We start from the raw sequence: 26,522 nt of genomic DNA on the forward strand, positions 1-26,522 counted from the left end.
CTCAAATGGATTGTAGACCTAAATATAAAAGCTAAAATTCTAAATCTTCTATAGGAAAACAGAACATCTCTGTGACCTTGGGATAGTCAAAAATTTCTTGAACAGGACACAAAAAGCACACATCATTAAAGAGAAAATTGATATGTATGAGTTTTTCAAAAGTAAAACTTCTCTGCTTCTAAGAAAATGTTAAGGAAATGAAAAGGGAAGTCACAGACTGGGAGAAAAAGTTTGCAATGCATATCTCTGACAAAAGACTTGTATTCAGAATATGCAAAGAATAGTCACAACTCTATAATAGGCATACTATGGGAAAAATATTTGAATGGACATTTCATAAAAGAAGATACATGAATGGCTAATATGTACATGAAAAGATACTCGACATCACTAGTCATCAAGGATATGCAAATTAAAACCACATTGTGGTATCTCTACATACTTTCTACTATGGAAAATCTAAAAGGGTTGAAAAACTAAGTGTTGGTTTGTTGGTGAAGATGTGCAGCAACTGGAACTCGTATGTTTCTGGTAAGCGTATAAACTGGTACAACTTTGGAGAGCAGTTGGGTAGGTTTTTTTTAAAAACAAAGTTAAACACATAGTTGCCATTTAATTCAGCAATTCCACTTATATGTATTTACCCAATAGAAATGAAAACAGATCCACACGAAGACTTAAATATGAATATACATAGCAGTTGGCACTGGACACAAACTAGAAAAAGAAAACCAAATATCTATCAACAGGTCAATGAATAAACATTGTGGTATAATTATACAGTGGAATACCACCCATCAATAAAGAGTAAAACATTATCAATGCACTTGACAATGTGGATAAATCTCATAAACATTATGCTGAGCAAGGAAGGCAGAGGCAAAAGAGTGTGTGACATACAATTCCATTCACATGATGTTTTAAAACAGGCAAAACAGATCTACAATGAAAAATCAGATTAGTGGTTAGCTGGGGAGAGGTTGGGGGGAATTCACTGGGAAGGGGCATGAAGGAATCTTTCTGGGTAATGGAAATATTATATCTTGATTGTGTTGGCAGTTACACAACTGTGTGCATTAGTCAAAGCTCAAACTGTTCACTTAAGTGCATTTTATTGCATGTAGATTAAGCATCAGTAAGTTGGTATTTTAAAATCATAAGCAACCTTTTTCCATACCTCTAAGAAAACACATTTGAAAACCTAGGTAAAGTGGATAATTTCTTAGGAAAATACAATTCACCAAAATTGACCCTAGTAGAGGTCAAAAGCTTAAGCAAACCAATTTCCATCAATGAAATAAACTTATTAAGGAACTAACCCACAAAGTAGCAGGAGGAACAAATCATTTCACAGGAGAATTCTACCAAACTTTTAAAGTCTAGATAGTTCCAAAGCTGCTTATGTTGTTTCAGAGCATAGAAAATGAATGAAAACTACCAAATTTTTAATGAACCAAGTGTAACATTTATACATAAACTTGATAAAGATATCATTTATGAATATTGATGCAAAAACTCTAAATATATTACAAAACAGACACCAATACCACATTAAGAATTTAGTACACCTTGACCAAATGAAATTTATACCAAGAATGGAAGGGGGGTTTAATGTTAGAATATTACATCATGATATTGATATGTCTAAGAAGAAAAATCATATGATTCTCTCTGTTGGTACTGAAATGCTTTTGAAAAAATTTTGACACCAATTTGTAACAAACAACAAAAAAAGCCCAGCAAAATTAGGAATGGATCAACATTTCCTCAGCATGATAAAAAAATATATATATCTCAATCTTAAAGCTAGCATCTATCTCAATGTGGAAATACTAGATGCATTCTTAATAAGTTCTGGAAAAGGCAAAGATACCCACTATTTCCACTACTATTTAACATTATACTGGAAGTATTAGCCAAAGGAATGAGATAGGAGAAAATAATTACAGTCGTAAGATTCAAAAAAGAAGTAAAATTTTCTCTTTGTTCAGATGACATGTTAATATATCTGGAACCCCCTTAAAAATCAGTAACACTAACTTAAAGAATAAAATAATTCAGTAGGGCAGCAATATATAATATCAATATGTAAGAATTGACAGCTTTCATATACACAAATAATAAAAAGTTAAAGGGTATAAGGAAAGAGAAAAATCCATTTACAATGTTAAATGAAGATGAAATTCTTAGGAATATACTTAATAAAATGATAAAATACTCAGGAACACACTAAACAAGAAATTTAGAAAATTACAAAACACTACAGAAAAACATAAAAATAGAATTTAACAAAATAAAAAGTCATCACTTGCTCTTGGTCAGGAATTTTCAACATCATCAAAATGTTGGTCATCCCTAAATTGATTGATAAATTTATTCATAATACTAATAAAGTTACCAACAAGCTTTATTTTCTGAAGTGAGACTATCTGATACTAAAATTCCTATGAAAATATGCATGCAAAAATAGCTGAGAAAACACTGTAAAGAAGAGGTGTGATGTGAGACTAGCTCTACCAGTTATTAACATATTCTACAAAGCCTCTATAATTAAAATGACATGACACTGGTGCATGAATAGACATACACGCCAAAAAAAAAAAAAAGAAAAAGAAAAAAATATATATATATATACAATAGAAAGCCCAGAAATAGACCCAGGAACATATGGAGATATGGTATATGACAAAAGTGGTATCTCAAATGACTGAGTCTATGATGGACTTTTTATTAACTAGCATATAGACAACTGGATGGCCATTTAGAAAAAGATAAAATGAGATTTATTCCTCAAATAATACTTAACTTTTAATAACTCAAAAGGGACCAGAGATCTAAATGTAAAAAAAAAAGATACAATATAACAAAGGTGAATTCTTCTATAACCTGGGGCAAGCCTTTCTAGCTATGACTCAAAATCTAGATGCTAGATTTATTCACCTACATAGAAATTAAAAAAAACTTTTGAATGACAAAAAGTATAATCAAAGTCAAAATACAAATGAGAAATTAGGAGAAGATATTTGCCACATTTTTCATAATATCCATAATATTTAGAGAATTTTCTTAAATTGAGGGGGGAAAAGACAAAAAAATTATTAATATTAGGCAAGGGAGATGAGAAAATAATTCACAAAAATTATATAAAATTGCCCTTAAAATATGAAAATGTGTTCAATTTCACTTGTAAAAAGAGAAATCCAAATTAAAACAATAATGAAGTGCCATTTCTCACCCATCAGACTGACAGAAATTCAAAAGTATTTGGAGGTAAAGACCCATTATTTATGCAACTTACTCAAATGATTCAGAAAAATTTCAGTAGATATATGTGGGAAGCGAGAAGGAAGGGGGGGATGGTGAGAGGGAAGGAAAGAAGAGAGAGAAGATAATAAAGCAAATGGGGCAAAATGTTAACAATAGAAGGATACGTTAAAAAAAAGGCGCATGTGTGTTCATTGTACTATTCTTATTCTTGCAACTTTTCTCTCTAATTTTCCTGCTTAACACAGCTAAAAAGCTCTGGACATAAAATTTAAACAAACAGTATCAATCGTGGTGGTGAATGCATAACTGTGATTATACCAGGAGCCATTGATTATACACTTAGGATGGATTGTATGGTGTGTGAATAAACCTGTTTTTTTTTTTTTTAAAAAAGATAAATGGATTAATCATTCCAATTAAAAGACAGACACTCACAGATTGAAACAAAAATATTTAACAAACAAAAGTACACTGAAATAGAGAGAGAAGAAGGTAAACTGGCAAGGGAACTCAGGACTTGAGGTACACAGTTTCTTCTTGCCTCCTTTCTTTATATCCTGAAGTGGGCACTGGAGAAGCCAGAAACCTGGAAATGTCAACAAGTGAAAAAAATAAAAAGCCCCCGAAAAAGTCACCCAGCAGTGATGTAGCAGCACTTCTCTCCCTGCCTACAGATGTGGCATCAGCAGAGGCTAAGTGAAGAGCTCTGATTTCCTCCCCACTGTAAAGAGGCAGATTCCTCTCCTTCCTGACTAGAAAGTGGGAGGAGAGTTATTAAAAGGAGAGAGCTGGAGAAACTTCTAAGCTTGTGACCCACATGTGAAACTAACCAAACTCAGCACAGCAAAATATTTGATCTACAGGCTGGAATAGCATCAAAGTTTCAGACTGGCCTCTGAAGAGCACATGAAGCTCATCATTTGAGTTCTGCAAAGGCTCTAAAAATTAAAATTGTCATCTTATCAGGTAGGGTTGGGTTTTGGACCACAAAGCATGTAAACTTCTAAGATTCTTTTTCAGGAGTGAGAGGAAGAACATTTTAGAAGGGATAGGGAGGGAGTCACACTTGTCTGACAATACATTTTTGTAGAGTTTTGACTTTCGAAATCATGCTAATGTTGTACAATTCCAAAAATAAAATACAATCAACAAGGATGAGTGGGATATGATAAAATTGAATGCAAACAGAAACAAATGAATCCAATTGTACTTCAAGTGAATAACATAACCTCATTGAAAAAAAACAATCCAAGTAATTTTTGAACACAGTACTTTGTCAACATATTCTCAGTCTAGGAATAAAAAGAACTGCATGCAAATCTTCAGCCCTTTTTCAGTAGTTTTTTTATTCACTTTTATTTTGATATATTCATATACCATACATTCATCCAAAGTGTATAATCAGTTGTTCACAGTACCATCATGTAGTTGTGCATTCATCACCCTGTTTCAGTTTGCTTATGCTGCCAGAATGCAAAACACCAGAGATGGATTGGCTTTTATAAAGGGAGTTTATTTGGTTACAAAGTTACAGTCTTAAGGCCATAAAGTGTCCAAGGTAAGGCATCAACAAAGGGTACCTTCACTGGAGGATGGCCAATGATGCCTGGAAAACCTCTGTTAGCTGGGAAGGCACATGGCTGGTGTCTGCTCTGGAGTTCTGGTTTCAAAATGGCTTTCCCCTAGGACGTTCCTCTCTAGGCTGCAGCTCCTCAAAAATGTCACTCTTAATTGCTCTTGGGGCGTTTGTCCTCTCTTAGCTTCTCAGGAGCAAAAGACTGCTTTCAAAGGCCATCTCCAAAATGTCTCTAAGCTGCAGCTCCTCTCTCAGCTCCTGTGCATTCTTCAAAGTGTCCCTCCCAACTATAGCAAGCTTGCCCCTTCCCTTTGAGCTTATATAGTGCTCTACTAAATTAATCAAGGCCCACACTGAATGGGCAGGGCCACTCCTCCATGGAAATCATCTAATCAGAGTCATCACCTACAGTTGGGTGGTTCACATCTCCATGAAAACACTCAATCAAAGAATTACAATCTAATCAACACTAATACGTCTGCCCGCACAAGATTGCATCAAAGATAATCGTGTTTTGGGGGACATAATACATTTAAACTGGCACACACCCCAATCTACTTTTTGAACATTTTCCTTGTACCAGAAAAAGTAATAATAAAAAATAAAAGTAAAAAAGAACACCCAAATCACCCCCACCCTATTTTTCATTTAGATTTTGTCCCCATTTTTCCACTCATCTGTCCATACATTGGACAAAGGGTGTGTGAGCCACAAGGTTTCCACAATCACACAGTCACACCATGTAAGCTATGTAGTTATGCAATCATCTTCAAGAATCAGGGCTACTGGGTTGCAGTTCAACAGTTTCAATATCTATTCCAATACACTAAAAACTAAAGAGGGATATCTTTATAGTAGATAAGAATGCCCTTCAGAGTGACCTCTCAACTTCATTTGGAATCTCTCAGCCACTGAAACTTTATTTTGTTTCATTTCACATCCCCCTTTTAGTCAAGAAGATGTTCTCAATCCCACGATGTTGGGTTAGTAGGTTTGCATTATATAGTAGCATGAGGGAAGCAATTATCAAACTATTTTATATGTATTGGAGTAAATAAGTTAATATTACTGGGAGCAAGGCTTTTCACTGCAGAAGAAGAGAAATAAAATTATGAAATGGCGAAGACAGGAAGTACCTTGTAGGATTGGATTGAAATTGGAAATATCAGTATACATTCACATTTTTTTCCAAAATTAAGGGGAAAAATTGGTGTGTGGACTAGAAAGGACTGCGTGTATTTCTATTCTATAAGGAAGTATTAAATTATACATAGATATGTATATATATTTATATAATACATATACCTATAATACAAATATAATTCTATAAAACTACTGACTAGGAAATGATCCTAAAATTCTGTTTTCAAAATATTCAGCAATTTAAATGTTCATGCTTTCTTTCTTTTTATCCTTTTTTTTCTTTTACTATTTTTACTTTCTTATTTTTGAAACCATATATGGTTGTATTCTCCTTTTATGTTAGAAGCAATATAGCATATTGGTTAAAAGAATGAGTTTTGAAGTCAGGTACCCTGTGTTTAAATTCCAGCTATTCTACTTATTAGCCGTGTATTCTCAGTCTTTTTATTTAACCTCCCTTGAACTTGATCTGTAATGCAAGAGTAATAATTAGGTACCTCACATTGTTGTTTTGAGGAATGCTTGAGGAAATGTACATAGAGGGCCCAACAGTGCCTGGCATACTGCTGATATTCAATATCTGAAATGCAGTTATTACTATTGAGGGACACAAGTCATGTATTTATGTCTTGTTTCTTCCACAAATAAGAAAATAAATAGAGCTTAGTGCCTAATTCAAGTATTCAGATCATATGATCCCATAGCTTGTCTGTTCTCATATATGTCACATATCGATTCCCATACTGGGAAGTCATAACTAAAATGTCAAAATATTTGAGATTGTGACACTTGCTATAACTTTTTCATCAGAGAGGAATTCAGCAGAAGACACATCTATCTTGGTCTTTTAATCAGGGTGTTTTATTTACAATGGAGCCATAGGCTGTCATAACAGGGCTGAATGTCTTCAGGAGCTAAAGAATGGCAGCTGTGAGACAGCAAAGGAACCAGAGTCTGCAGACTTGTGTTTGAGTACTGGAACTGCCTTTTCTCATTGTGATACCTTGGGCAAATCACTTAAATTCTTTAAATATCAGTTTCCCAATCTGTAAAATCTGGGTAATATTGGCTAGTCATAGGATTGTGGAGAGGATCAAATGAGAAGAGGTGTGAATGTGCTTTTCTAAACAGTAAGGTGCTACCGAAGTATATCAGATGGTATTATATGTTGTATGGCACAAACCTCAAAAACAACTAGGGAAAATGGTTCTGGTGTAATATGACTTGGTTTTATCAGTTATGATTTTGTCACTCACTGAATGCCGGTAGTATTCTCTAGCTATTCACAATTGACAAAATGTGGAAGCAACCCAAATGTCCATCAGCAGATGAATGGATAAACAGAATGTCATACACACACACACACACACACACACACACACAGGAATATTACTTGGCCTTAAAAAGGAATGAGTTCTGATACATGCCACTATATGGATGAACCTTGAAGACATCATGTTGAGTGAAATAAGTCAGACACAAAGAGGCAGATATTGTATGATTTCACTCATATGAAATATTAGAGAATATGCAAATGCACAGAGACAGAAAGTAGAATACAGATTACCAGGTGCAGGACTCAGGGAGCAGGGGCAGAGGAGTAGACAGTTGATACATAATGGGTGTAGGGTCTCTGTTTAGGGTGAGGGGAAAGTTCTGGTAATGGATTGTGAGGGCAGCACAAAATTGTGAGTGCGATTAATCCCACTAAATGGTAAGCTTGGGAGCAGAAGACATGGGAAAGTTTATGCCACAGTGTAAAAAATAAGTAACTACAGAGGCAGGGACAATTAAATGACATTTCTGTACTGGACATAATAATGGAGGGAAAAAGGCTCAAAAGGACATTATTGAGACATTTGAAAAAATTGGAATATAGACTGTACATTTTATATCAATGCTAAATTTCTTAAACTTGAAACTGTACTTAAAGTGGTTACCTAAGTGAATATCCTTGATCTTAGAAAATGTACATGGAAGTATTAAGTGTTCAAGGAGCATGAGGTATACAACCTACTCTTAAGTGTTCAGAAATTGATAGATAGATAAATAGATAGATTGATAAATGGATAGATACAATGATTTGGCAAATGTGAAATGTGGCAAAATGTTAAAACTGGTGGAGCTGGGTATCTAGTTGGGGGTATGTTGGAGTTCTCTATATGGGTGTTGTATTGTTTTATGCAACAGTCTTGTAAGTTAGAAATTATTTCAAAATTGAAAGCTTAAAGCAAAAAAAAAAAAAAAAGAAACAAATTAACATTCCTGCTCCTAGGATTGTTAGGCAAATACTCAGAAGAACTGAAAGGAGGAATGTGAACAGACATTTGAACAATGGTGTTTACAGCAGCATTATTCACAATAGCCAAAAGATGGAAACAACCCAAGTGTCCATCAACTGACGAGTGGATAAACAAAATATGATACACACACACATATATGATAGAATAATATTCAGCTCTAAGAAGAATGAAGTCCTGATGCATGTGACAGCATGGATGAACCTTGAAGACATTATATTGAGTGAAATAATGCAGATACAAAAGGACAAATATTGTATGGTCTCACTAATATGAACTAATTATAATGAGCAAACTTTTGGAGTTAAAGTCTAGAGTATAGGTTACCAGAATATAGAATGAGGGTAGAAAATGGAGAGCTGAAGCTCAATCTGTACAGAATCTTTAATAAGGTATAAGGTTGATTGTAATTGTTTGGAAATGGATAGAGGTGATGGTAGCACATTATTGTAAGTGTAATTAACAGCACTGAAGGTAGTCAATTGTACAAATATAAGAATGTTATTACATGAACTAGAACAAATGTACATCATTATTACAAGGTGTTAATAATAGGGTGGTATATGAGAAAAATACAAACTAATGCAAACTATGGACTACAGTTAACAGTAATATTCTTTCATCAGTTGTAACAAAGGTCCTACACCAACACTGTCAATAAGTGGGTATAAGGGGTATGGGAGTTTTCTTTTTGGAAAAATGAGAATATTCTCATATTGATCATGGTGATGACTTTAGAACTCCATGACTATGGAGTCATTGTATATTTTGGATAGATTATATGGTTTGTGAATAAAATTTTTTAAATAATTTAATGGAATTAGTATACATGCTTTGGGGCTCCAGAATTATTGATACCTTCTATTAGCATCTACTCCACAAATAGGATTAGAATCTATATTGTTGGCTTACATTTCAAATTTTTCTCTGCATTTTTTAAGGCAATAACACACAGTGACAAGATATCTGGTTGTTCAGTTTCAAAATACATTTATCAACTTGTCCTCTTTTTTATAATTTGATGAGACCAATCTATGCCATAGATTCATTTAAACTGCCTGGTTATTTATATGTTGCCTTAGTTTGCCCGAGCTGCTGTCAGAAATGCCATGAACTGGTTTTGGCTTAAACAACAGGAATTGATTGGCCTGTGGTTTTGAGACTAGAAGAGATCCAATATCAAGATATTGGCAAGGCTTGCTTTCTCCCCAAAATCTATAGCATTCTGGTGCTGGGTACCTGCAATCCTTGGAATTTCTTGATTTATCTCTGCCTCTGTCACATGGCTATATCCTCTCCTTTCTCAGTTTCTGTGATTTCTCTTTATAAGGCCTCCAGTAATCTGGATTAAGACCCACCCTCATTCAGTTGGGCCACATTTTAACTAAATTAGCATCTTCAAGAGGTCCTATTTACAAAGAGTTTATACCCACAGGAATGCAGATCAAGATTAAAAACATGTCTAAATTGGGGTAAATAATTCAATCTGCCACAACAGTTTATATCACAGATTAATTTAAACTGCCTGCCTATTTTTGTATTTTGTGGATATAAGCTTGCTGTCCTCTCAAAAGGACACAGTCTAGTTACAATTCATTCATTTATTTATTATATTTACATTGTGCTTATGCCTCAGGGCAGACCACACCCATGTTGTTACCGAGATGACTTTAGGCTTTGGGGATTTTGTGATGGAATGAATGTATTTTGCATAGAGAAAGAATATGTCTTTTGGGGGTCCAGTGGGTAGAGAGTGGTGGGTTGAAGCTCTGTGCACCCCAGAAAAACATGTTCTTAAATGTAATCTATTCCTATGGATGTGAAACCCATTGTAAGTATAACCTTTTGATAAGGCTACTTCAGTTAGGATGGATCTTAATCCTATTACTGAAGTCTTTTATAAACAGAATGAATATATATATAGAGAGAAAGTCATGGAAGCAAGAAGCTGAAAGCAACAAGACCCAGAAGAGAAAGGAGAAACCAACAGATGCTTCCATGTGCCTTGTGATGTGGCAGAGGAGCCAAGGATCACCAGCAGCTGGTCTTCGGGAAGAAAGCATCACACTGAAGATGCCTTGATTTGGACAATTTCTTGGCCTCAAAACCTTAAGATAATAAATTCCCATTATTTAAACCCAACCCTTTTCATGATATTTGCTTTGAGCAGCCTAGGAAACTGTTCCAGGTTGCTAATGCTGCCAGAAGGCAAAATACAGAAATGGATTGGCTTTTATAAAGGGGATTTATTAGGCTACAAATTTACAGTTCTAATGCTATAAATGTGTCCAAACTAGCACATCAACAAGAGGATACCTTCACTGAAGAAAGGCCAATGTCCTCCTAATGTATCCACCTTAAGTGCAGTTATTAAGTTCAAGAAATTTAATATTCACATAAAGTTTACAGTCTATATTCCAATTTTTCATATGTCCCAATAATGTCCTTTTGAGCCTTCTCTCCTCCCTTGTTAGAGCCCACCCAGGATCATGTATTGCCTTTAATTGTCATTGTCTCTTTAGTTGCTCTGGGCAAATCACTCATCACCTCATTTTTTTGCATTTGTACAATTACGAGATATAGTTAGTTGACATGACCTCTAGGGTCCTTTCCAGCTCTAACAGCTAGAATTCTAAACTAGTCATACTGTTATCAATATCTGGTCTTTCAATGAATTTGGATTAAATAATTATTCTGAAATAATTTAACTCTCTATATATTCAGAAATGGCTTCCAAAGATATTGGGCCCTGAGCCTCCCAGAATATGTGGTGGCCTGATTTAGGGCAGAGCCCAAAACAGACACAAAAATAACGACAAAGCATTGTACATTTCCACTTAACATCAGAATTGAGACACACAAGATTGAATTTTTATATGTATGGTACACTATTTGAATTACAGATTAATTATTTGGCATATAAATAAGTTTTAACTGATTCACAAGAAAAGGATTTGATGAGGGACAAATGCAGTTTATTTTAATTTTTAAGTATCTATTTTTAAAACCTCCCTGCCCTCCCCTTTTAAAACAATCAAGAGTTTGCTAAACCATTGTATGAAAGTCATATTAGCAAAAAGGAGACAACAGACTTGGCAATGCCAAAGTAGTTGAGTAAAAACAGTAACCCAAGAGTGAATCATCCTCATTCAAGGCAATAGAGTCAGAAGAACTGCAGTAATAGAACTCATCTTTACTATGTGACTTACCAAACTGGCTCTTTAGAAGAAAACCATTGTTCTGGTTTGCTAAAGCATCTGTTATGCCAAAATATCAGAAATGGATCAGCTTTCATAAAGGGGATTTATTAGGTTACAAATTTACAGTTCTAAGGCCATAAAAATGTCCAAACTAAGGCATCAACTAGAAGATACCTTCACTGAAGAAAGGCTGATGGCATCTGTGCTAGTTTGAATGTATTATGTCCCCCCAAACACCATTATCTTTGATGTAATCTTGTGTGGGAAGACCTATCAGTGTTAATTAGATTGTCATTCTTTGAGTGTTTCCATGGAGATGTGCCCCACCCAACTGTGGGTGATGACTCTGATTAGATAGTTTCTGTGGAGGTGTGCCCCGCCCATTCAGCATGGCCTTGACAAGTTTACTGGAGCACTATATAAGATCAGACAGAAGGATTGAGCTTGCCACAGCCAAGAGAGACACTTTGAAAAATGCACTGGATCTGAGAGAGGAGCTTCAGCTTATAGAGACATTTTGGAGATAGCCTTTGAAACCAAACTTTTGCTCTGGAGAAGCTAAGAGAGGACAAACACCCCAAGAGCAACTAAGAGAGTGACATTTTTGAGTAGCTGAAGCCTAGAGAGGAACGTCCTGGGAGAAGGCAATTTTGAAACCAGAACTTTGGACAGATGCCAGCCACGTGCCTTCCCAGCTAACAGAAGTTTTCCAGATGCCTTTGGCCATCCTCCAGAGAAGGTATCCAATTTTTGATGCATTACCTTAGACACTTTATGGCCTTACAACTGTAACCGTGCAACCAAATAAACCCCCTTTGTAGGAGCCAATCCATTTCTGGTGTTTTACACCCCAGCAGCATTAGCAAACTAGAACAGCATCCAGAACACCTCTGTCAGCTGAGAAGGCATGTGGCTGGCATCTGCTGGTCCTTTGCTCCCAGGTTGCATTTCAAATTGGCTTTCTCCAAAATGTCTCTGGACTTCCATCTCTCTTAGCTTCTCTCAGCTCTCTGCTTCTCCCAGGGCATTTCTCTCTAAGCATCTGAGGGTCCTCTCTGAGCTTCTCTGGGGCAAAATCTGGGCTTCATCTCATAGCTCAGCATCTCCAAACATCTTTCTGTCTGCATCTCCAAGCATCTCAAAGTGCCTGGGTGTGTGGGCTCTCAGTCCTCTTAAGGACTCCAGTGATCTAATTAAGACTCACCCTGAATATAAAATAAAGAACAACCAGACATGTGCAATGCATTGAAAATGTTTAACATATATGTAATTTAAGTCCCAAAAGGAGAGGAGAGAGAAAGAATGGGACAGAAGTAATATTTGAAGAGATTATGGATAGGTATTTTCCAAAACTGAGTAAAGACATTAACCCACAGATCTAAGAAGCTCTGTGAACCACATAAAGGATAAACACACACACAAAAAAACTGTGTTTGCACGTCATAGTAACATTCCTGAAAATCAAAGACAAAACCTTAAAAACAGCAAGAGGCACCAAAAAAAGACAATTACCCTCACAAAACCAAAATAAGACTTAAAACTGACCTATCAGCAGAAACAGAACACAATGAAATGGCATTATTATAGCATGAATAAAAAGACTACAAAATAGAAGTCTATAACCAGTGAAAATACCGTTAAAAGTGAAGGTGCCATAAAGACATGCCAGACAAAATGTGAGTGAATTTGTAGTCAGCTGGTCTGCTCTAAAAGTAGTTCTTCAGACAGAAGGAAGGAAAACAATCCTAGGTAGACACTAAGCAATGCAGAAAGTAATGAAGAGCAATAGAAAGGTAAATATGTGGGTAAAAACAGATCAATTTGATTGTACAAAACAAAAATGATTAGGAGGTTTAAAATATATATAGAATTAAACTGCATAACACCATGGCGTTTGGTGATCTCAATCCCTAACCGTAGGGTTGGGCATGTGATATAGACCTGGCCAATAAAATACTATGATGATTGGTTAAGTGAGGAGTCTGTGACCAAAGATGGACCCATAAGAACCAAAAAAAGTGCCAGCCTTGCAATTTTAGCTGAAAGTATTGTGATACAGGCACTCTTTTCCCATTGAGGTTGCTAAGCAGCAGGATGAAAGCCTTGAGGATCTAAGGGCCATCTCAGGATAACAGAGGAATGGTCTATCTTAAATGAAGCCAGAACACAAGGAAGCAGAGACAAAAGATGAAGAGATATTAATTTTGGATTTTAGCACCTGGATCCAGCCATACCTGAAGCTATTCCTAACTCTGGACTTTGCAATTATACATGTTAATCCATGCCGTATATTTTCTTTTATTTAAAATGATGAATATATATCCACAACCATAGTAGAAAGTTTTAACACATCTCTTTCAACAGCTGATAGATTAAGGAAACCAAAAATAGAAAATAGAACTAAACAACAAAATTAACAAACTTAGCCACACACACACACACACACACACACACACACACACACACACACACACATAATTCTACCCAACAACAGAATGTGTTTTTTCAAATGCAAATGCAATATTTATCAAAACTGACCATAAGCTGGATCCTAAAGCAAGCCTCAACAAGTTTCAAAGGATTCAAATCATTAAGAGAATGTTCTCTCAGCACAGTAAAATTAAACTAGAAATCCATCACACAAACATGAGTTCTCAACTTCTTGGAAACCATGTATTTCTTTTTTTTTTTTTTCAGTTCTATTTCATTGAGATCTATTCACATACCATACAATCATCCACAGTGTACAATCAATTGTTCACAGTACCATCATATAGTTGTGCACTCATCACCAAAGAAACTACATATTTCTAAGTAAACAATGGGTAAATTTCACAGATAACATGTCAATGAAAGATTACAAAACATATAAAGAAACAGGAAACAATGGCTTATGCAAAGGAGCAGTATAAAGAATTAGAAACCATCAATAAGGAAGACCATAGCTTTGACATACCAGAGAAAGACTTTAAAAGTATGTTCCTAAATAAAGAACTAAAGGAAAACATGGACAAAGTGCTAAAGCAAATCAGAAGAACTGTAGATGAACACAAGAAAAATGTCAATAAAGGGATGGAAATTATGAAAAGGAATCAAACAGAACTTAAGACTGCAGTAACAGAAATGATAATTCCCTAGAAGTGTACAACAGCAGATTGGAGCAGGCAGAAGAAAGAAGAATCATTTATATGTCTTTTAAAGAAGATAAGGGAAGAAATGGGTAAAATTGTTTATACAATCTTTTATATTTTCCCATCCATTTACCATTTCTGGTACTCTTCCTTTCTTCCTAAAGTTACCTCCTGGTTTCACTTCCTTTAGCTTTAAGGACCTCTTTCTCCATTTCTTATAAGGTATACTTGCCTAGCAACAAATTCTTTCTGAAGAGGTCTTTATATTACCTTCAATTTTGAAGTATAATTTTGCTGGATTTGGAATTCTTGATTTATGGTTTTTGTGTTGTTTTCTTTCAGCGTTTTGAACATGTTATCCCTCTGCCCTCTTGCCTCTATTTTGTCTGATAAGAAGTCAGTATTAATCCTATTTGTTATTCCCTGTATATGAAGCTTTGTTCTCATCTTGCTGTTTTCAAGATTTTCTCTTTGTCTTTGACCTTCGACATTTTGACAATGATGGGTCTAGGTGTGGATCTCTTTGTATTTATCCTACTTGGAGTTCCCTGCGCATCTCAGATGTGCAAATCAATGTTTTAAATGAAATTTGGAACCTTTTTGTCCATTTATTCTTCAAACATTCTTTTGCATCTTTTTCTCTCTCATCTTTGTGTTGATTTTTTTCCACAGGTCTTTGAGGCTTTGCTCATTTTTCTTCAATCATTTTTGTCTCTGTTCTTCAAATTGGATTATTACTGTTTACCTTCAAATCGACTGATTCTTTCTTCTACCAACTCAAATCTGTTGCCAATCCCCTTAAATGATTTTTTGTTTCATTTATTGTACTTGTCAACTTTCTGAACATCCTAAAAGCTGAAGGCAGCTGAGAGAAGTATTAGAAAAGGAAACAGAGAGAGTAAAATATCCTAAGGTATCCTGGACAGAAAGAAACATGTGATTGTCATTTTTATTAAACATAGATAACATCTGTTTAGTCCTATTGTACCTATGCCTCTTTTTAAAATGTATTACACTTATGAATCTTAAGAATACACGTTAGCATACCATACAAAATTTAAATATCCAGTAAAGAGTTTAAAAAACAGTTGAATAAATTGCTGTCTCAGGGGATAGAAACATAAAATTAGTGTTATATTTTTCTCACACATATTACTTGTTTAATTAGTCCTACTATCAATCACTACTAATAGCCACTGTTAACTAGTCTTGTTGTTTTGTTTAAATAATAACAGTATGTAACAGAAAAGTAAATAATACAGAAAAGTATATAATTTCAAATAAATACCTATGTCATATATTTCTATGTTAGGGTAATAATTTAATGCACATGGATAATTATTTATTATGTATTATTTTGTTTTGTTTGAGAAGGTATGGTATGACTGTGTCCTGGATTGGCTTTCTAAAATGTTGGTCATCTGAGGCAGGTAAAAAGTTACAAAATGATTTTTCATGAAAACTACAGAACTTCAGATAGCTACAGCACATGACTTTTGCCTAGGACTGTTTCAACCATCCTGCCCCACACAGATATGCTGGTGTGGCATTTCATGGAGTGAGAAGGCTGTGAAAACCAGCACCTTTGCTGCCATGGACAAAGGAAGCTTACTTGATCTGGAGCATAATCAGTTACGGTGGCAATTTTGGTGGCAAGAAAAGAGAGAAGACTAATGGCTCTGCTAGCCTGAAATTGAGTCAGTCCTGCTTAGGGCAAACAATGGACTAGTGGAATACCCAGAAACTTAACAGGGTGTTCCAGAAAGTAAGCCATAGGAGGCTTGAAAAACTCTCTACATATCCCAGGATGACTGGAGACTATGAACGTGTGCCATACAGACCAGAGTAGGCCTAAGCCACCTACCAATGATCCTTCGTCAACAGATCATGCATGCACAGGCAAGAGGGCTCAGAGGAAAATGAAAGTCAGAGCAGCCTTGAAAATGATCTGAATTTTGAATGCTCTTACCAGCTCTGACACAGATCCAGCCGCAGAGAGTGAAGCCTTATTGACTTGAACTATTTGAGCACAATTTCTGACCAATCTCTAGCTAAACACTAAGCTATGCAGACCACAATAAGAAAGATAATCTATGCCATATCCATTTGACAGTAAAAACAGTGTTGCTCTCAGCCCCCATTGTTTTGACTACTATATGGGTTTGGTACTCTTCCTCCAACTGTGAACAACCATTGCTGTAAAACAGGGTTTTTCACATCCTGTGGAAGAGTTTTCAGGACTTCCAGTGATACAACTGGGACGTTTCAAGGAAATCAGGATGAACTGTCACCCTATTATGTTTTTGATTGCTTTCCAGAGCAGTGGAATGATTGTTTTTGACAGTTTTGCCCAGCTTTAGAGTTGATGTTTTGGGAGAGGATTAGTTAACCTCCTCATTTCATTATGCCAAGTGAATCACCCATACTATGTATTATACCTATTATTTTGTGTATGTGTCTCTCTCACTAAAATGTAATCTCCATGACAGTAGGGATTTTTCTATGTTTGGTTCACTGCTGTGTCCCCTGTGCTTGGCTCATAGTAGATACTCAATAAATATGTTGATAAATAAATGAATCAATGACACTGGCATGAGTGTGGAGAATGGATTGGAGAGCACAAAATTGAATTGGGATAGGCTAATCAATAAGCTATTGGAGACGTCCAGATTAGAGATGGTAGAAAAGGTGGAGGTAATGAAAAGTGGACTAATTTGAGACATAGTTAGGAGGGGAAATTACCATGACTAATGATGGGGTGAAATAGAGGGAGGTGTCAAGAATGATTCCTTGGTCTCTAGTCTGCAGGTGAACAGAGGTCCCATTCAGTGAAATAGGAAACAGTGGACCACTATCAGTTTGTAGGGAGAAGATCATAGATTCTGTTTCAGACATGTTGAGTTTGGGATGCCTTTGACATGACTAAGCAATTTCAAATAGGCAGTTGGATATATAGGCCTAGAATTCCGAAGAGTGTTGCTGGCTAGAGTGGGGTGGGCTGGAGACATAAATGAGTGTGCCATAAGCCCCAGTGGGTGGCAAACAAAGTGATAGGTACAGATGATGCCTGAAGAAAAGAAAAGAGCCTAAGGTTAAGCTGCAATTGTACTCTGCATGAACTCAATTTTCACTTGGATTAAAGAAATTGCTTGATTGTAAACTGGAGCCCGAGCTAGAATTTTATGTCATAAATATTTTAGACATTTCAAAATGCAGCAATCAGAAGAGATTTCCAGGTTTTTCCTACTTTTCCTTTAGGGCCTATTTTTAGGGATAAGGCATGTTTCATGGCAGTTTGGTGTCCTTGTTTTGCCGTTTTTTTTTTTTTTTTTTAATTGAGGACAACTATGGGGGGTGAGGGTTCTGAATTTTTAAGTTTTTATCAAGTCTTCCTGTGTGCTTGGTGCTGTGCTTGGTGCTGTGCTAGGCGTTATGGAGAAGATAAGAGATACACATTTTACTTACCCTTGAGGAATTTTCAAATGTTGGCAGGAAAAACCGTATATTAATATTGGAAGAGACATTAAAGATCATCTTGTCTGATTCCTTCACGTTTTACAGAACATAAAAGTGGAGCCCAGAAAGATAAGTGACTTTCCAAGGTCAAAATGAAGCGATAAGGATCTGACTACAATTCAGGCCTCCTGATCTCTAGCCCAACCACGTGCACTACTCTTATTAAATCATTCATTCAGTCAACACATATTTACTGAGTGTCTACTATGTGAAGGTTCCACTTGGCACTTGTGATAAATTATGCTTCTTTTTTATTTGCATTCACCTCTGTTGACTAATAATAGCATTCCGAATGCCCTGGGTATTCAGTAAGTATGTTGACTGGCAGCTGGGTGTGGCTAACCACTGGATCAGCCACTCTTAATTTATAATAATTTCTTCTCTTAGTGCCTTAGGGAAGAAGAAATAAGTAGTGAATTAACATATAAAGCAATTAGAGAAAAAATATACAGTAGACAGTATATAATTAAGTGCTAAATTGCATATTGCATGCCTTTAAGTACAACAGGGAGGCAAGGAGCCAAGGCCCAGAGTACTAGACAGAAATCTTAAATAGTAAATAGTCTTCCAATAGTTGCAACCATCGGTTCCCTCACATGTTCATTTGAAAAAGTCCAACTTATTGGTTTCTATTTCTATTATTGGTTTCTACTGTTTGACAGGTGCTGCACTAGATGCTTAGGCATATAAGAAAGAATAAGACATGGTTTCTTCCACCAAGGTGCTCGCCAGCCAGTGGGAAGACAGAGGTCTATATAATGTCAATATAATGTGATAAATATTACATAGAGGTCTGGGCAGGGTGCTACGGAAGCAAAGAGGAGGGGAACATAGCCCAATCAACGGGTGAAGTCAGACTTCTGGAAAGCCAAGGGTTAACACCTGACCAGACTCTTGAAGGCTGTTAGGTCTTAGCCAGTACAAGAAAGTTGTAAAGAGAGTCTTAGGAAGAAAAGGAACAAAGAAACAGAGGCCTGTTTTATTTTCTTTTGTCTCTCTATTCTACTTATCAGAAAAAAAAATGCAGGCAATTAATTTAGCCAGTCTTACTGGAAAAAGATAAAATGAATCCAGCCCACTACAGAAGTTTTGAACAACCAGCAAGAACTGGCAGGAATATCTTTTTAAAAGCTCCAGAAAACAGTCAAAGGGTTGCAGTAACAGGATGGGTGCCCAGTCAAGAAAAAGGCCACTTAAAAGCAGGGGGGCTCTCATGGTGCCCTGGCCGGCCCCTCCTCTACCCCTCACTGCCTCAGCACTGAGCTGGCCTGAACTCCCAATGCAGCTCCCTGGACCCAGTTCGAGAGGTAGCAGAGCAAACCTCTGTGAACATAGTGGGAGCATGTATACCTGGCCAAGTCTGGGGGCCTGAAGGACTCACATCCCCAGAACTTGCCCTTCGTGTAGAATGCAGCTCACAGAGTTCTGCAGAATACTGTGGGAGAAAAGTCAAGTGGCTGCCTGGGGCAAGGGATTGTTGACTGTCGGACATACAATGCAGTGCCCAGACCAAGAGGAAATTGTTTCCTAGGGAAGAAGTGACTTTCATATCCATGTAAATGGGGGATTTCCTAGGGCTACATGCATATGCCCAAGACCGGACACATATGCAGAAAGGACCAGGGAGGCATCTAGAGTTGGGCCTGGAGCTATTCTCCAGACTCATTTTATGGATAAGCCCTGAAGGAGGGCAGTTGCAAGGGGCAATCTGCAAAGACCAAGCAAAGTGTTTTCTTTTTCTCCAATTATTCCTCCTCCTCCTCCTTATTCTTCTTCATTTTTAGCTCCTGGCATTCAAGGAAAGCTCCCTCACAGCACTGGCTGGATACAAGCTTAAGGAACAGATGCCTCAGATTCTAATTTCCACTGATTATACGCTAAATATCAAAATGTCCTGGTTTCAACAGAATATTACAAAATATACAAAGTAACAGGAAAAGGAGAAAATTAAAGCACTAGAAACCATCAATGAGGTGGCTCAGCCATGGTATATTCCAAAGACTTTTTAAGAATGGTCCTAAATATGCTCAAAGAGCTAAAGGAAAACATGAACAAAGAACTAAAGGAAATCGGGAAAACAACAGATGAGTATAAAAAGAATATCAACAGAAAGATGGAAATTATGAAAAGGAACCAAACAAATCTGAAGACTATAGCAACAGAAATTTAAAATTCCCTACAGGGATTCAACAGCAGACTGGAGCTGTCAGAAGAAAGAATCAGTGAACTTGAAGATAAGACAATTGAAATCATATAGTCTGAGGACCAGAAGGAGGAAAGTGAAGAAATGTGAACAGAGTCTGAGGAAACTGTGGGACACCACCAAATGTACCAATATATGCATTGTGGGAGTCCCAGAAGGAGAAGAAAGAGAGAAAGGGGCAGAAAGAATATTCAAAGAAATAGTGGCTGAAAACTTCCCAAATTTATCAAAATACATGAATATACACATCCATGGTATTCAACGAGATCCAAACAGTATAAACCCAAATATGCCCATAATGAGCCATGTTATAATCAAACTGTCAAATGCCAAAGATAAACATAATTCTGAAAGCCACAAAAGAGATGCAACATTTCAGATACAAGGTTGCCTCAGTAAGATTAAGCACTGATTTCTCACTGGAAACCATGTAGAGAAGAAGGCATATTTAAAGAGCTGAAAGCAAAAAAAAATGCCAACCAAGAATTCTGTATCTGGCAAAACTGCCTGTCAGAAATGAGGGAGAGATTAAGATACTCCCATATAAGCAAAAATTGACGGACTCTGTTATCTCTAGACAGACCCTATAAGAAATGCTTAAGGGAGTTCTGCAGGTTGAAAGGAAAGGACACTAGACAATTGACTGAAGCTATATGAAAAGATAAAGATCTCTGGTAAAGATAATGACATGGGTAAATATAAATACCAGTATGATTGTATTTTTGATATGTAACACCAGTTTTCTTCCTACAGGATCTAAAAGGCAAATGCATAAAATGTAACAATAAAGCAGTGGTTTTGGATTCGTCATGTATAAATACGTAAATTTGTGACATGAACTACGTAAAGGTGGGGGGGGATGGCGGGCTACAGGAATATAGTTTATGTATGTTATTGCAGTTGTCACATTGATATCATAACAAACACCATTGTTACAGATATAGGATGTTAAGTTCATGCCCTATGGTAACCACAAAGAAAATATCAGAGAATATGAAAACTCATAAAGACAGAAAGTAGAGTACAGGTTTCCAGGGGTGGGGGGTAGGGACAATGGGGTGTTAATGCAAAATGAGCATAAGGTTTCCATTTGGGATGAAGGGAAAGTTTTAGCAATGGATAGCGGTGAGGGTACTGCCACATTGTGAATGTGATTAATCCCAAAGAGTGGTTTGCTTGGAAGGAGTTGTGATGGGAAAATTTATGCTGTATGTATGTTCCCACATTTAGGAAGGAAGGGAGGAAGGGAGGAAGGGAGGAAGCAAGGAAAGGAGGAAGGGAGAAAGGGAGGGAGGAAGGAAGGAAGGAGGAAGGAAGAAGGGAAACTAAATAAATAATGACAAGTAAATGCAACACATGATACAGGATGGCTTCTAAAAATGGAGGAGAAAAGGCTCAAAAGGACATCAAGAAAAAAACTGGAATATACACTTCTAAGCTTTATACCAATGTTAAATCTCTTGAAGTTGATAACTGCAACTTAAGGTGATTACATGAGTGAATATCTTTGTTTGCAGGAAATCTACATGGAAGTATCATGTGTTCAAGGAGTAGGAGATATGCAACCTGCTCTCAAATGTTCAGAAAATAGATAGATGATAGATAGATAGACAGACAGAGAGACATATAGAATGATATGGCAAAGGTAGCAAAATGTTAAAATTGGTGGATCTGGGTATCTGGGAGTGTGGCCTATGTTGAATTTCTCTGTATGGCATTTGTATTATTTTTGCAACTGTCTTGTAAATTTGAAATTATTTCAAAATAAAAAATTAGCAATATTTTTTAAAAAAAGATTCCATATTATGGCTTCTTATATTTATTGAGCTCTATGGGCCAAGAACTATGTTTAGAGCTTTATGTGGATTATCTCACTCAGAACTCACAAAAATCCTTGAGAAAGGTACTGCTAGTATCCCTAGTTTACTGATGAGGAAATTAAGGCATTGAGAAGTTAACATGAAACCAGGATAAGTGTCCAAGTCATTTGGTCCTTTGCCTCCCAGTACAGACTATGTCTCAGTGTGAAATCTTATCTGTATGCAATCCCTCTAGCTTTTAGACTTAATACTTGAGATTAAGGTATAGCTGTCTGATTATGTTCTTAACCAATAGCCAAAACAGGGTCAAAGAAACAAAAATGCTCAAGATTACCTGGGGCCAATCAGCAAAGCCAGTTGTAAGTATGTGTCCTCACTAAAATATATGTCTAAGAGTGATATTGCTCAGAATGAAATCTCCCAAGCATTCAAATGTAATTGATAAAATATCCAAGCTGTAAGTAGTTTTTTTTCCTCTTCCCAGCTTTGGATGACTGCAGGCCAGTGGTCCTCAGACTTGTGTACATGGCAGTTTTACCTGGGGACTTGTTAAAAATATAGTTGCTGAGCTCCATTTCACACCTAAGCCAGAACCACTGAGGTAGAGCTTGGGCTAATGGATTATTAATAAATTCCTGAGATGATTTCATTCCATGCCCATTCCACTTCTTCCCCTTTTCCATTACATTCTCTTCTCCATTCTCTATCTTCTACTCTCTTTTCCTTCCCTATTTCCTATTCCCTTTCTTCATTAAATATTTATTGAGTGCCCACTATGGGCCAGGCACAGAGATGGGCTGGGGATAGAGCAGTGAACATGATGAAAACCAAGTCTCTGCCCTCGTAGAGTTTCATTCAAGTGGGGAGACAGATAAATGCAAACAAATCAACAAGAAACAGTGTGGGGTAGTGATAAAGAAACAGTGTGGGCTCTGGAGTCAAAGCAAATGTAGGCTTGAAACTTTTTCTTCCTCTTACTAGCTCTGTATCCTCGGGCAAGTTACATAATTGCTCGTAAGTTTCTTCCTCTGTAAAATGGGACTAATAACATTCCCTGCCTCCCAGGTTGTTGTAAGAATTCAATAAGGTAATGTACACAAAGTACTTAGCATGGTGCCTGCTACATTGTATACAGTCAGTGTTAATTTATTATTTTGCAGGCACAGGCACTGTGACTTTCAGTTACTTCTCCAATATTGCCACTGATAAGTTACAGTAGGTTCAGCTTCTGTGTTTATTGAATGTTGGGGACGATTAAGGTAGCATGTATAAAATCCACCCTCAGCGATGCCGGAGATATGCAACATGGCCACTGGGGCTGATGCAATAATGGCTTAAGTTGCCCTCAGCCTTCCTTACGGAAGTGATAGCCATTCGCGCCTAAGATTTGCGCCTAGAGTGCTAGCTTTACAATCTGCCTTCTACCCCAGCAACAGTAGCTACCAATCCTGTGCTAGCCTTACATCTGCCCTCCGCCCTAGCAACAGCAGCCACCAATCCTAGACCGCCACCCGCCCTTGCTAGCCACGCCCCCTCTCTCCTAGAGTATATATGCTCTGCCCCTTCAATAAAGATTTGCAGCTTGATCAGAAACCTGTCTTGCTGTCATTCCTCGTGTCTCTTGTCCCATACCATTCCTCCCTCACAGGACTTGGAGCCTCCGTTGAACGTCCCGCGGGCCGGGACAAACTGGCGCCCAACGTGGGGCCCTGAATTCTGTGAGAGACGGAACGCCGCACTCAAGGAGAGAGGTACCTCACACTCACCGCACCCGGGATCACCGCGGGGAAGTGCGCTCGCGAGACAGATCCGTTCACCAGTCGATCAGTGTCGGCGAAAGGAAAGAAGAAGAAGAAAAGAAAGCAACAAAAGGTAAGCCCCCACCCTAATCATGGAACAAGGAATTTCCCAACACGAATTATATGTTAGTCAAGTTAAGCAATCACTCAAGGCACGAGGAACACGAGTAAAGAAAAAAGATCTCATGCGCTGTTTTAATTTCCTCTTAAAAACCTGCCCTTGGTTCCCTCAAGAAGGTACTATAGACCACCAGTGCTGGCTAAGAGTCGGAGATTGTTTAAAAGATTATTTTCGAACCTTTGGTCCTGAAAAGGTCCCGGTTACTGCCTTTTCTTATTGGAACCTAATTAATGAAATTCTAAAAGTCCACTCTTCAGCTCCAGACATTCAAAACCTCTGTAAATTAGGAGAGGAAGCTTTGAGAGAGCACTCTCGCCCTGCTTCAGCGTGCGGCTCAGTAATTATTAACATGCCTGAATATCCCTTAAACGAAAATTCTAACAGGGATAGGCCAAATACCCCAACCAGTCAAGTCAGTTTGTCGCCTGATCAGCACGAAATCGAACCAAAGGCTAAAATTTCTCCCTCTTTGGAGGAACTGGAGGTTAGAATTTCTCCCTCTTTGGAGAACAACTCCCTTCCTCCATTTCGGCCACCCCCTTACGCACCCGATTTTCTCAAACCATATTCTCATTTTTATCCAGTCACACCCTTATCTCAGTTTCGCGCTTTAGAAGAAGCCACAGAAAATCTCCGGCTACACACCGATAATTTTAGAGAAACTTTTAAACAGGAGCGGCAGCATGCCGCCGATTTGCTCGCCGACCTCCGGTCGGCAACTCAAAGCATTGCAGCCCTTTCGCTTCCAGAAAACACCCGCTCATCGCGCCTCCATTGTACTCGCCACGCCTATGCTTTTCTGGTTACGCGTAGTCAGACTCAAGATTCTCAAAATGGAGCCGCCGGCTCCCAAAATGGTGTCGCCGGCTCCAAAAATGGCGATTCTAGTAGCGATAGCAAGGAGAATAATAAATCAGATTCCCCCAACTCTAGCAAAGGAGAGCAGGAGGAAGCTAGTTCCACCTCAACAGCTAAATATAAAAAACTTAGTCTAAAATATCTAGAGAAATTAAAAAAGGCAGTGAGTGATTATGGCGCTACCGCCCCCTTCACGCTCGCCCTGCTGGAAAGCCTTAGTGAAAAGGAACTTATTCCTAACGATTGGTTCCAGCTAGCGAGAGCTGCCTTGTCTGGCGGTGATTTCCTGTTATGGAAATCTGATTATGAGGAGCATTGTAAAAAATATGCCACCCGTAATGCCCGTAAGACCACTTCTAAAACTTGGACCTTAAATAAATTTTTAGGTCAAAGTCCCTACCATCAAAATGATAAGCAGGCTCAATTCCCCCCAGGTCTCTTAGCGCAAATACAAACGGCTGCGCTTAGAGCATGGAAAAAACTTCCGCAAAAGGGCGCCGCCACTGCCTCTCTCGCTATATTAAGACAGGGGCCTGATGAGCCATATACCGATTTCCTTAGCCGTCTGCAAAACATGGCTGAGCATTTATTTGGGGCTAGCGAAAACGAAAGTGATTTTATCAAACACCTGGCCTATGAGAATGCTAACGCTGCCTGCCAAGCAGCAATCCGTCCCTTTCGTAATACCAATCTTAATAATTACATAAAGCTCTGTTCTGGCATTGGGCCCACTCAAACCCTTGGAATAGCTATTGGCGCCGCTCTTCAAAATTTTGCAGTGCAGCACAAAAATTTTGCAGCACAAGCAAGGCCTCCAACATGCTATAACTGTAAGCAACCTGGCCATTTCTCAAAAAATTGTCCCGTGCCGCAAATTAATTCCCCCTTACCCACTATCAACAAACCCCTATTGCCGCCCTCTATTTGTCCCCGCTGTAAAAGAGGGTTTCACTGGGCATCTGAATGCCATTCTCAGACAGACATAAATGGCCAACCCCTTAAGCCTAAGCTTCAGGGAAACTTCCAGTGGGGCCGGCCCCAGGCCCCAGCCAGAACGAACCCAGGGGCAGTACGGTTTGTTCAGCCATCCCCAGTTGCAGTACCCGCGCTCCCGACCATAAACCACGCTGCTATATCTCAGACTTATGAAGAGCAACAGCAGGGAGCGCAGGAATGGACCTCTGTACCGCCTCCGGATCAATATTAACCCCAGAAAACAGTCCCCTCCTCATACCAACAGGAGTCTATGGACCTTTACCCCCTAATACTTTTGGTCTCATTCTAGGAAGAGCTAGTGTCACCCTGCGTGGAGTTCAGATCACCCCGTGTGTGCTAAATAATGACTTTAGAGGTGAAATACAAATAATCGCAGCCACCTCAAACAATATTATCTCTATTCCTTCTGGCACTCGAATAGCGCAACTTATCATACTCCCCGTTCAGCATGTTAACTCGAACTTCAAAAAACTCCAGCACCCTACAGAGGCCCCTGGATCTTCCGATATCTTTTGGGCACAGCCAATATCCCATAATCGGCCCATCTTGTGATTAAAATTAAATGGTAAATCATTTGAAGGTATCTTAGACA

The 26,522-nt window shown here is 37.8% G+C and overlaps 1 protein-coding gene across 1 annotated transcript in view; it reads left to right on the forward strand.

Annotated features, from left to right (window-relative positions):
* Positions 1-14,372: 14,372 nt before the first annotated feature.
* The window catches only part of ATG4A (autophagy related 4A cysteine peptidase), a 54,747-nt gene continuing 42,597 nt past the window's right edge, over positions 14,373-26,522 (forward strand). Inside the window, exon 1 of the mRNA XM_037822759.1 lies at positions 14,373-14,460. Within this exon, the coding sequence (XP_037678687.1) occupies positions 14,373-14,460 (88 nt within the window). The remainder of the gene's footprint in view (positions 14,461-26,522) is intronic.

This window comes from Choloepus didactylus, chromosome Y, assembly GCF_015220235.1.
Source record: "Choloepus didactylus isolate mChoDid1 chromosome Y, mChoDid1.pri, whole genome shotgun sequence".
Taxonomy (NCBI): domain Eukaryota; kingdom Metazoa; phylum Chordata; class Mammalia; order Pilosa; family Megalonychidae; genus Choloepus; species Choloepus didactylus.